General features: G+C 40.5%; 1 protein-coding gene across 2 annotated transcripts; it reads right to left on the reverse strand.

Moving 5' to 3' along the window:
• Positions 1-7171: 7171 nt before the first annotated feature.
• Positions 7172-12830, reverse strand: SERPINH1 (serpin family H member 1). 2 transcript variants are annotated; one of them, XM_073548590.1, is made up of 6 exons: positions 12711-12825; positions 11535-11578; positions 9155-9813; positions 8962-9060; positions 8647-8879; positions 7172-7907 (listed from the first exon to the last, which is right to left on the reverse strand). In XM_073548590.1, the coding sequence occupies exons 3-6, from the start codon at positions 9777-9779 to the stop codon at positions 7605-7607; spliced, it is 1260 nt and encodes a 419-aa protein (XP_073404691.1). In that variant the 5' UTR covers positions 9780-9813; positions 11535-11578; positions 12711-12825; the 3' UTR covers positions 7172-7604. The 2 variants fall into 2 exon arrangements, with proteins under 2 accessions (XP_073404691.1, XP_073404690.1); XM_073548589.1 differs by lacking the exon at positions 11535-11578 and having other exon boundaries at positions 12711-12830.
• Between the last annotated feature and the right edge of the window lie 401 nt (positions 12831-13231).

A 13231-nucleotide genomic window follows, 5' to 3' on the forward strand; every position in this document is an offset into this window, starting at 1 on the left:
ATAGTAGTTATATTCTTGTATATAGGGGGCAGTATTATAGTAGTTACTGTATATTCTTGTACATAGGGGCAGTATTATAGTAGTTATATTCTTGTATATAGGGGGCAGTATTATAGTAGTTGTATTGTACATAGGGGCAGTATTATAGTAGTTATATTCTTGTACATAGGGGGCAGTATTATAGTAGTTATATTCTTGTACATAGGAGCAGTATTAAAGTAGTTATATTCTTGTACATAGGGGGCAGTATTATAGTAGTTACTGTATATTCTTGTACATAGGGGCAGTATTATAGTAGTTATATTCTTGTATATAGGGGGCAGTATTATAGTAGTTGTATTCTTGTACGTAGGGGCAGTATTATAGTAGTTATATTCTTGTACATAGGGGGCAGTATTATAGTAGTTGTATTCTTGTATATAGGGGACAGTATTATAGTAGTTATATTCTTGTACATAGGGGGCAGTATTATAGTAGTTGTATTCTTGTACATAGGGGCAGTATTATAGTAGTTATATTCTTGTACATAGGGGGCAGTATTATAGTAGTTATAGTCTCCGGACTTGTCTCCCATGGCTGCAGCATCTCTGGACTTGTCTCCCATCGAACACATCTGGATGCTATTGGCTGTTGATTACACAGGAGCTGCCAGCAGCGGATCTTGATGATTTGCCCAAGTACATTCAGCGGCAGAACCTTTCCCAGATGACCATTAATGACCTCAGTGATAGCAGCAAAGGTTGGAGTTGGATGTTTACTCAAGGCTCAAACTCCAGGCATATTAAGTTGTTTTTTTTTTTTGCCATATTTTCATAATTTGCAGAACCGTTAACGTCTCCATCCTGTAATGTCTTTCTTGGTGTGGCAATTTCAATGTGCAAAATATTTCCTTGACACTTCAAGCTCTGCTACATCTGCACAAGTTCAATAAGGATAAAGCTGGCTACAGTTTCTGATTTACTTACCAATTGAAAAAACTACAATTCCCAGAATATTGAACAGGACAAAGTCGGCTAATAAATCATCTGATCTACTGGCAACAACAAATTTATAGATTAAATTAACCCCTTCCTGACATCCGACGTACTATCCCATCCACGGTACCCGGGCCCGTATGACCGTGGACGGGATAGTACGTCTACCGCGATCAGCGGCGCCCACGTGGTGAGCGCCGCTGATAGTGCCGGGTGTCAGCTGTGATAATCAGCTGACACCCGGCCGCGATGTGTCAGGGGCGGTCACAGACCGCCCCCGACACGTTAACCCCTTGCACACCGCGATCAAACATGATCGAGGTGTACCGGGAGTTAAAGGGAAGCATCGGCAGGGAGGGGGCTCCCTCCTTGCTTCCCTGAGCCCCCCACGGCAGCGCTGCTGCGGGGGACTCCTATCCTCCAGGCCCCCGAATCCAAGATGGCGACGGGGACCTGAGGAAGCTGGCTTCCTCAGTGCCTGCAAAGCGCAGGCAAGAGGAAGTCTTCTTCAATGCCTGTGACAGATTGCTGATCTGTGATGTGACAGATCAGCGATCTGTCACAGGACAGTGATGTCCCACCTGGGACTGTGTAATAAAGTTAAAAAAAAATGTAAAAATAAATTTAAAAAAAATCGCCAAATAAATTTGAAAAAAAAAAAAAAATATTCCCTCAATAAATCCATTTTTTGGAAATAATAAAAAAAAAAAACAATAAAAGTACACATTAGGTATCGCCGCGTCCGTAATGACCCACCCTATAAAACTGTCCCATTAGTTAACCCTTTTAGCGAACCCCTTAAAAAACAAAAATAAAAAATGAAGCAAAAAATAATGATTTATTATCATACCGCCAAACAAAGTGTAATAACGCGCGATCAAAAAGACGCATATAAATATCCATGGTACCGCTGAAAACGACATCTTGTCCCGCAAAAAACGAGCCGCCACACAGCATCATCAGCGAAAAAATAAAAAAGTTATAGCTCACAGAATAAAGCAATGCAAAAATAATTATTTTTTATATAAAATAGTTTTCATTGCATAAAACCGACAAAAACATAAAAAAAACGACCTAAATGAGGTATCGCTGTAACCGTACTGACCCGAAGAATAAAACCGCTTTATCAATTTTACCGCACGCGGAACGGTGTAAACGCACCCCCCCAAAAGAAATTCATGAAACGCTGGTTTTTGTTCATTCTGCGTCCCAAAAATAGGAATAAAAAGCGATCAAAAAATGTCACGTGCCCGAAAATGGTACCAATAAAAACGTCAACTCGTCCCATAAAAAATAAGACCTCACATGACTCAGTGGGTCAAAATACGGAAAAATTATAGCTCTCAAAATGTGGTGATGCAAAAACTATTTTACAATAAAAAGCGTCTTTTAGCGTGTGACAGCCGCCAAACATAAAAACCGCCATAAATAGTAAATCAAACCCCCCGTTATCACCCCCTTAGTTAGGGAAAAATAATAAAACTAAAAAAAAAGTATCTCCATTTTCCCGTTAGGGTAAGGCTGTGTGCACACGCTGCGGATTAGGTGCGGATTCATCCGCGCGGATTTTGTAAAATCCGCAGGTCAAAAGACCTGCGGTTTTACCTGCGGATTGCTCTGCTGTTTTGTCCTGCGGTTTTTCATCTCAATAGAGGAGATGGCAAACCGCAGGAGAATCCGCAGAAAGAATTGACAAGTCAATTCTTTCTGCGGATTGAAAACCGCAGATAATCCGCGTGGAAAATTCCGCACCGTCTGCACTGCGGTTTTTGATTCCCATAGGGAATCATGGTACTGTACACCGCAGCAGCCAAAACCGCTGCGGAACCGCAGCAAAATCCGCAGCGTGTGCACACAGCCTTAGGGTTAGGGGTGTGTTGGGGTTAGGGTTGGAGTTATAATTGGGGGGTTTCCACTGTTTGGGCACATCAGGTGCTCTCCAAATGCAACATTGCGTCTGATCTCAATTCCAGCCAATTCTGAGTTGAAAAAGTCAAATGGTGCTCCTTCCCTTCCAAGCTCTGCCATGCGCCCAAACAGTGTTTTACCCCCACATGTAGGGTATCAGCCTACTCAGGACAAATTGCAAAACAATTTTTGGGGTCCAATTTCTCCTGTTACCCTTAGGAAAATAAAAAATTGGGGGCAAAAATATCATTTTTGTGGAAAAAAATGATTTTTTTATTTTCACGTCCGAGTGTTATAAACTTCTGTGAAGCACTTGGGGGTTCAAAGTGCTCACCACACATCTAGATAAGTTCCGTGGGGGGTCTAGTTTCCAAAATGGGGTCACTTGTGGGGAGTTTCAATAGTTTAGGTACATCAGAGGCTCTCCAAACGCACATGACACCCGCAGACCATTCCATCAAAGTCTGCATTCCAAAACGTCACTGCTTCCCTTCCGAGCCCCGACGTGTGTCCATACAGTAGTTTTCTCCCACATATGGGGTGTCAGCGAACTCAGGCCAAAATGGACAACAACTTTTGGGGGTCCAATTTCTCCTGTTACCCTTGGGAAAATGAAAAAATTGGACTAATTGATCATGTTTCTGGAAAAAATACGATTTTTTTTATTTTCATGCCCTGGCATTATAAACTTCAGTGAAGCCCTTGGGGGTTCAAAGTGCTCACCACACATCTAGATAAGTTCCTTAGTGGGTCTAGTTTTCAAAATGGGGTCATTTGTGGGGGGTTTCCACTGTTTAGGTACATTAGGGGCTCTCCAAAGGCAACATGACACCCGCAGACCATTCCATCAAAGTCTGCATTCCAAAACATCACTACTTCTCTTCCGAGCCCCGACGTGTGCCCATACAGTAGTTTTCTCCCACATATGGGTATCAGCATACTCAGGACAAAGTGGACAACAACTTTTGGGGTCCAATTTCTCCTGGTACCCTTGGGAAAAGTAAAAAAATGGTGACTAAAAGATCATGTTTGTGGAAAAAATACGAATTATTTATTTTCACACCCGGGCATTATAAACTTCTGTGAAGCACTGGGGGGGTCAAAGTGCTCACCACACATCTAGATAAGTTCCTTAGGGGATCTAGTTTCCAAAATGGTGTCATTTGTGGGGGGTTTCCACTGTTTTGGTACATCAGGAGTTTTCCAAACGCGACATGGTGTCCGATCTCAATTCCAGCCAAAAACGTCAAATGGCACTGCTTCCCTTCCGAGCTCTGCCATGCGCCCAAATAGTGGTTTACCCCCACATGTGGAGTGTCAGCGTACTCAGGACAAATTGCACAATAACTTTTAGGGTCCTGTTACCCTTGGAAAAATAAGAATTGAGGGTGAAAAGATCATTTTTGTGGAAAAAATATGATTTTTTAATTGTATGGCTTTATGTTATAAACTTCTGTGAAGCTCATGGGGGTTCAAAGTTCTCACCACACATCTAGATAAGTTCCTTAGGGGATCTAGTTTCCAAAATGGTGTCATTTGTGGGGGGTTTCCACTGTTTTGGTACATCAGGAGTTTTCCAAACGCGACATGGTGTCCGATCTCAATTCCAGACAAAAACGTCAAATGGCACTGCTTCCCTTCCGAGCTCTGCCATGCGCCCAAATAGTGGTTTACCCCCACATGTGGGGTATCAGCGTACTCAGGACAAATTGCACAATAACTTTTAGGGTCCTGTTACCCTTGGGAAAATAAAAATTGGGGTGAAAAGATCATTTTTGTGGAAAAAATATGATTTTTTAATTGTACCACTGTACGTTATAAACTTCTGTAAAGCCCTTGTGGGTTCAAAGTTCTCACCACATATCTAGATAAGTTCCTTGGAGGGTCTAGTTTCCAAAATGGGGTCACTTGTAGGGGGTTTCCACTGTTTAGGTACATCAGGGACTCTCCAAACGTGACATGGCGTCCGATCTGAATTCCAGCCAATTTTGCATTGAAAAAGTCAAATGGCGCTCCTTCCATTCTGAGCTCTGCCATGCGCCGAAACAGTCGTTCCCCCCCACAAATCAGGTATCAGCGTACTCAGGAGAAATTGGACTGCAAAAGTTATTGTGCAATTTGTCCTGTTACCCTTGGTAAAATAAAAAAAAATTGAACCTGAAGTATTTTTTTTGTGAAAAAAAGTTAGATGTTCATTTCTTTTTAAATATTCGAAAAAATTCCTGTGACAAACCTAATGGGTTAATAAACTTCTTGAATGTGGTTTTGAGCACCTTAAGGGGTTCAGTTTTTAGAATGGTGTCACTTTTGGGTATTTTCTATCATTATAGACCCCTCAAAGTGGCTTCAAATGTGATGTGGTCCTAAAAATAAAATGGTGTTGTAAAAATGAGAAATCGCTGGTCAACTTTTAACCCTTATAACTTCCTAACAAAAAAAAATTTTGGTTCCAAAATTGTGCTGATGTAAAGTAAACGTGGGAAATGTTACTTATCAAATTTTTTGTGTGCCGTATCTCTGTGATTTAAGGGCATAAAAATTCAAAGTTGGAAAATTGCGACATTTTCAAAATTTTTGCCAAATTTCCATTTTTTTCACAAATAAACGCAAGTTAATTTTACCACTAACATGAAGTACAATATGTCACGAGAAAACAATGTCAGAATCACCGGGATCAATGGAAGCGTTCCAGAGTTATGACCTCATTAAGGTACAGTGGTCAGAATTGTAAAAATTGGCCCGGTCATGAACTTGCAAACCACCCTTGGGGGTGAAGGGGTTAAAAAATAATTTACAAATATAAGGTGTGTTGTTTTTTTTTTGTTTTTTTGTGCACTAGCAGCACTGTACATCCCATCTGCCCCACAGCTGGAGAGGGATGGAAATGATCAGGCACTCCTGCAATACCAGAGGGTCTTGTATTAGGGAGAAGCAGTTGCTATCCTCAATGAAAGTGAGACATGCAATTCCTTATTTGACCAGCAGGTGGCAGCACTGACTATGGATGAGCTCAGTAGCCACGATCATTAATGATCTTTATGTTATTAGCAGTGGTGGCTGCAAAATATAAGATATCCGCGGATATATATTCTGGTCATGTGACCTGTGGGTGTTATAATGCATGAGAGGAAGGCAGCAGAAATACTGGAAACATCTACACCAACCGGGTATATAAATACACACAGACCGCTGCGGGCGCTTTATTTTTAGGCTCTGAGCAGGTGTCTATGGGGATTTCCTGCAGGATCTCCGGTTTCTTCTCCACCGTGGTAATTATAAGGACGTCTCGTGCAATACAGACAAGACTGGTGAAGACCCTTTATAAACTTGATTCTGCTTAACCTCTTTTTTTTTTTTTTTTTTATTCCCTTCCATGAATAATGGACTGTGCAATTGAGGAAAGAGAAGTGACAACCGCTGGAGATACAATATATCTGTGCTTGATGTGTTATTGTAGAAACCGGGAAATATCAGCCCGATGTCATAGGATAATATAGTGTTTACCTGCAGCCACCACTAGATGGAGCTCCTGAGTTGACTGTGTACTGGTTTATTGATTTGAATGGATGTCCAGTAAGCTCTTGTGCTCCCTCTAGTGGCTGCAGAAAAAAATTGCATCATTTAAGTCTCCGCAGGCGATTTAGATATTTGTGTCCTATAAACTGAGCTGTGATCGCAATAAAGAGAAAATAGGACAGAGTATTGGAGGGAATGCAGAATAATAGAAACTGGTAAACCATCAAAACTAATGCAGCATAAATAAGTAAATATATTTCCATTGCAATACCTCTCCCAGACTGAATTTTAAGGTGGCGCTAATGTGACAGTCTTTATTTTAAAGAAAGAAGTTTGCATGAATGTCCGGAAGGCATGGAGGTTATTATGTGGTTGTTACTAATGTGTATACATAATAGGAGAGACAATAGGAAAAAATGGATAATTAAGAAAATAACAGCTTTTTTTTTTCCTGTTTATTGCTAAATTCAACACGCGCTCATCAATCAAACCGTTTGTAACTTACAAAATAAAGATTTTGTGAATCCACATTGTGAAAGTAATTCAAAATCCCCTTTACTTTTTTTTGTAGATTTTTTTTTTTGTTAAATAAATTGTTCTTTTTTTTTTTTTTATTTTACCTCCCTCCCTCCATCTTCTCCCACAAATGCAAATCCTTAAAAAAAAAAGTAATAAAAAAAAAAAATGCATACACGTGGTGCAATAAGTTATTGCAGAGTTGTCGGTGGCCCTCGTTCATGACACAGGCATTTCAAATAGATTAGCAGACACAGTTCCCCTGAAATAACGGCATTAAGAGCCTTTTTATCTGCATCTGATAGAACATACAAAGCAATTTACAGAGGCTCTGGTGGTAGTGGAGGGAACTTGGAGGTCCAAGAGGTATTTAATGACTCTCCAAGGCCATGTAAACCTAGCACCATCTCGGAACCCTCAACTCCACATGTACAGTAGTCCTTGAGGTCATGCCATTGGTCCCCTTACTGCAATGTGAAGTCTCGGTCTACCCCATGAGGTCTACATGGCCTTAACGCATATGTTGGCTGAACCCTTTGATTTGGGAGAGGCTGGCAAAGATCCTACATCGAGACCTCCCATGGAACAACCATCGCTTTGGTGGAATGGTCATCAACATGTTCCTTTCAATGAACAGAATTTTTTAGAACTACCCAACCCTACCCCCCCAACCTCCTTCACTTATTGGGGCTATAATTCATCACGCATCTTCTCCCCCTTTGGCCTGATCAATCTACCAATAAACAGGATAGAGACCGTCTTGTTGTCCTTGATCAGGAAGACGAAGGGATGATCTGTGTAGAAGAGCTTCGGGCTCCTCAGCTCTTCTCTGGCATATAGGTCAGTATCAAATGGGTTCCCTTCTGTGTCCCATTCAAGGGCAGCAGCATGGAAGAGGTTGGACAAGTAGAGGTCTTTCTTTCCGGAGATCTTGGAAAGGTCTGCTTTGGACTTGTCGATGGCTTCGGTGAGACCAAGTTCTCCTAAGTGTTTCTAAAAGGAAAAGATGTTCAAGAGCACAAGATGTAACTAGAGTCATTCAATCCAAATCACCTGATGGCTCATCCACCCAACACCAACGATATCATCTGATGACTCATCTACCTAACTCCGAAGATATCATCTGGTGACTCATCTAACCAACTCCGAAGATATCATCTGATAACTCACCTACCCAACTCCAAAGATATCATCTAATGACTCATCTGCCCAACTCCAAAGATATCATCTAATGACTCATCTACCCAACTCCAAAGATATCTAATGACTCATCTACCCAACTCCAAAGATATCATCTAATGACTCATCTACCCAACTCCAAATATATCATCTGATGACTCATCTACCCAACACTGAAGATATCATCTGATGACCAAGATGTTTTGTGACTATCAATAGTCTATCTCAGGTTCTGTAGATCTACTGCATCATCTTAGGGTAATCCCTTAGGTGGGTCTGCTTTAGTCGTAATTTAGAACTTGCGCTTAGACTTAGTGAAGGTGACTTGAGCCAACGAGACGGTTTAAGGATGGCCATGTGCCAAAATGTTGCTGTTTATGCTTGTGTGAAAGCATGAATTGATCGCGTTTGAGATGTTTTTCCACCTTCGCATGGGCTAAAATGACACATAACCCCAAGGCAGCACGCCATCTTGGACCTGGTTCACACAACACCCACTCAAACACAGCAAGGGTGACATCTTGGCCATACATTATACTATGATGGTTCCTACCTGAAGGTCATGGCTGACTTCCATACTGACTTTGGGTAGAGACACGGCAACTGCTCTCTTCTGCATATTTCCAATCCAGGTCTTCACCTGCTCTCTGGTCAAGAGTTTCTCCACTCTCTCCAAAGGCTCCACATGGTAGGGCATAATGATGATCATGCTGGACAGCTTGTGGGCCAGAGGCATCTCTAAGATTTGGAGGGTGTTGACCTCATCCTCGTAATAGTTGTACATTCCTGAAAAGAAACATTATCGTGGTAAATATCAGATAAGGGAAACTGAGTGGAAACAACATCTCTGCACCCTGAAGTGACTTACCTGTGCGATGCATCATGGGGACAGAGACAGTGAAGGAACGGGTCACCATGAAGCCTCGGTTATCAACCATCTTGTGGTGGAATTTTTCATCCCAGTGGGCTGTGAAGTGAGACAACACATATTAGTTAGTTGGGTTGAAAGTTTGTGTCATGGTACATTACCTCAATGATGGTCATGTGCTGGGATTACATACGTTTGAAGAACATGGCGTTGACAATAAGGGCACCATCAGTCTTCTCCACCTCGGTGGTCACCTCAGGAAGTTTGCCGTCAGTGGTCTGTGCCGCCCACTCATTGATGGACTTTAGAGCGCTTCTCTTGTCTCGGAAGTTGATCTTGGAGTGTTCATAGTTGTAATGTTTCTTGCTGTTCTTCACAAAGTCATCAGAGAAGCTGATGGAGCTTGGTCCGTAGAGCCGATTTCCAAGCTTCCAGGTGACATTCCGAGCTGTGGAGTTGCTGACTTCATTGAGAAGCTCGGAGAGCCCTGCATGGATGTGGTCGTCGCTCAGTTTGTCAACATTCAGCACAGCTTTGGCCTGGGCGGCAGTGCTGGATTGACCAGCCAGGTTTACCAGACCGAGAGAAGAAGCCACCACCACTGGTGAAAGTAGGATGTTTTCCACATTCTTATCTTTGACAATGGTATGGTAGAGATTGAAGGCAAGACCCGCACTCTTATCGGCCAGGGTGTTGGCCTGTTGACTAATCTTCTTCTCTACTGGAGCCTCTTTGGCCACTTTCTTCACCGCTTTCTTATCAACTGCTGCATCCACAGCAAAGATGAGGCCAAGAGCTAAGAACTTTATCATCCACATGGTGGCGTCCAAAGTAGGAAGCGACAATGTGATTCTACGAGAGAACAGAAGAATGCCCAGTGAGCACGGGTCCTAAAAACTACCAGCATTCAGAATTGGTCAAATGTGGAAGGTTTTTGAATGTTTTTGTTCTTTTTTTTGCTTAGTTTTTAAATAACTGCAGTTATAATAATGATTAATCTCGTCTGAGTCTCCTCATATGGGTGTATGCTTGTGAAACATTACAGAAGTGTAGCCGGCGGCTATGATGCCGATATTATATCACTGGTGCCCAACCCTGATGTGTCGCTCCTCCCTGCAGACAAGTCTGGTCCTAGCACTGCCTGAGGGGACGAATTATTGCTAGGGTTTACCAAGTGTGAAGGCCAAAAATAAGTGTGATGGCGCAGTCATGCAGAACAGCGCTCAAGCGGTGGGTAATGATCTGCTAAACAGATGCAAAAAAACAAAAACCCTAAATGTAATAGAAAACAAATTACAATCACGAGAAATAGAGTAAAGATAAACTAAAAAATAAGTTAAGAAGGAAAATAATAATAAGAAAAATACAGATTACAAAAAATGTATCCTATTGAAAACTGCAGGATGTAAGTATGGAAAAGGACTATAAAATAAATAAAATATCTCATTTTAAATAATGAAAGAAATAAAAATATATAAAACAAGGATTATACAGAATTTAAAAAAAAAAAAGAAACAGGAAATATAAAAAAAATCCATACCACTAAATGCTGTGCAAAATGCATGAATTTCATATATATATATATATATATATATATATATATATATATATATATATATATTATATAATAAATAAAATAAAAATATAAGTTAAAGAAAAAATACACCATTGAAAACTTAAAAAAAAAATGGATGCCTAAAATGGGAAACAATAAAAAAATTTAGATTAAAATATTTAAAGAAATAAAATTAAAAAAAAATATGAAAATGGGAAAATAATTCTAAAAATACAAATTAAAAAAATTCTACTCCATTGAAAAATCTGAAAAAATGGATTCATAATAAAGGAAACAATAAATAATAATGCAAAATATATAAATTTAAATAATTAAAACCGAAAAGGAATATATATATAAATATTATAAATAAATACATATATAAATAATATATATATTATATCTATATAATTTTACAAATATAAATTAAAGAAATTGTACTCCATTGAAAACTCTGAAAAATGGATGCATTAAAAAGAAAACAACAAATAATAATAAAATAATAATAATGATAATATATATATCGTATATGTATAAATTAAAATAAATAAAATATAAAAAGGAAAATAAGCCTAAAAATGCAAATTAAAAAAAAATCTACACCATTGAAAGCTCTGAAAAAATGGATACCTAAAAAAGGAAATAATAAAAAAAATGAAAATAATTAAAGAAATAAAAAAATATAAAAAAGGAAAATAATGAAAAAAAATACAAATTAAAAAAAAAATTACTCCATTGAAAACTCTGGAATGTGAAAAATTAATTTAAAAAAAATTAATAAAATCTTGCCCTGAATTATAAAGCTGTGATTGTTGTAAAAAAAAAAAAAAAAAAAATAACTTGGTTATTGGATCAAATCCTACAGCTCCACCCAGACGCAGAACAAAAGCTGTGTGCTGGAGCTAAGGTTCTTGCAGTAAGTAAGTGCACCCTAGTAATAAGCAGAGATTGCTGCACAGATTTCTGGCCCCGGTGGGAATCAGACGCTGAATATTAAGAGATCAGAAGGGTCAGATACCTGTAAAGAGTTTCATAGTGAGTTCAAGGTTTGCAATTTTCATTCTGAAAGAGACAGACACATGAAGCCAAAATCCAGAGGAAACATATGAAATCTAATTCACCCTGATTGCGCTATGTCCTGGGGGTCTTGTGCTCCTGATGGGGGGCGCAGTGAGGGGAGGGGGTGCGGAGGATGCTGATGTGGCAGGAAATAGACTCATTCTATATTCGCATTTTCTTTTCAGCCTCCGATCCCTTTTTTCAGAAGAGTTTGTCCCAATGTATCAGGAACTTCTCATGTATAGCACCACGGATCAATGGTGCTATATAAATAAATAATAATAACTTTATTATGGCTACGACACCCGACAGATCGGCGGCATCCTATAAATAAGCCATTGTACTCAATGTGACATGTCATCCTGTGTCTCCCTTGCCCGGGTTTGGGAAAAGGACATGACCGCACTTCCCAACTTCCATTGCCATCCTCACCTGGGTGTACTTTTATTTTCTTTATGAAAAAACTGGGACCTGATAACTTTAGGGTTAATGTAAAAAAAATCCTGCCCATGGCAATGTCAGGTTAGAGGAGACACAACTGTCTGGAGCTTCTGAGAATTTTGTAACAATCCTCCCACATTCCATGGGAACGTTCCTGATACATTGTAGCAACGCAGAAGACTTTGTGTCCGTCACTCGTTCTCCATGGAAACGTGATGGATACATTGTAACAATGCAGGAAAACATGGAGCTGATTGGCTATTCTCCATGGAAACGTTATAACTACGTTGTTACATTCCACAAGTGATGTGGAAACAATATAGATACAATGTAGAGATGAGGGTAATCATCTATGCTGATGTTCCATATGTGTTCTCCTTGCTGCAATGCAGAGATAAGATGACTGTACTTGTATGTATTATGTACACCCCTCCTCACATGGAAAGTGTCATGGAATAAATGGCGCTATAATAATAATAAATAATAAGAATAATAATGATATATGATGGTACGTTGCTGCAGCTCGCCTTTATTACAGGAACGTCTAAATAGGTCTATACATCTCCAACAGGGCCCCCCACTATCAGGAGTCTTGGTCTTCTCATTAGACCCCCGTACCCGTTCTAGTTACACCACAATAGGGTCGCCTGTCCCTTGTTCATATGACCCCCCCATGTAGCAGAGTTGGACCCACCTTATCGGGAGGCGTTTGGCGGTTCTCTCTCTCTACCAGTGTCTTCTTTTTCTGCTGTCCTCCTCTCCCACCGCTCCCCCTATATACCCAGCAGAGGAAAGTTCTGGAACTTTGAAAAAAGTTTATTTAAACGGGGGAAGTTGACTGCCCCCTCCTGCAGCTCTCCTCCCTCCTGCTGGAGACAGCCCCTCACATTCCTGCGCTCCCTCCGCCTAATCCCTGACAATGTGGCATCAGAGGGTTGTTCTGTGCTAAGAGGGCATCTGCCCAGATCTGGTGATGTGTGATAGGTGCCACCCAGGCCCTGGCATCACAGATAATAGCTACAGGGGGCAGGAGGAGCCGAAAGACCCTGGTGGAAACAGACAGAGGGGGGGCCCTGTTGATGAACAGTATAGGGGCATTTTGCAGCTCAATAACTCATCATAATGCAGAATTCCACCGGCTTTGAAAGTGGATGCGGCCCCCTGACTGCACAGGTTTCAACAATATGTCCACCCCTACATGAAGACCCCTCTGCC

The sequence above is a fragment of the Dendrobates tinctorius genome, unplaced genomic scaffold, assembly GCF_039654945.1.
Source record: "Dendrobates tinctorius isolate UK_male_01 unplaced genomic scaffold, ASM3965494v1 ptg000157l, whole genome shotgun sequence".
NCBI classification, from domain to species: domain Eukaryota; kingdom Metazoa; phylum Chordata; class Amphibia; order Anura; family Dendrobatidae; genus Dendrobates; species Dendrobates tinctorius.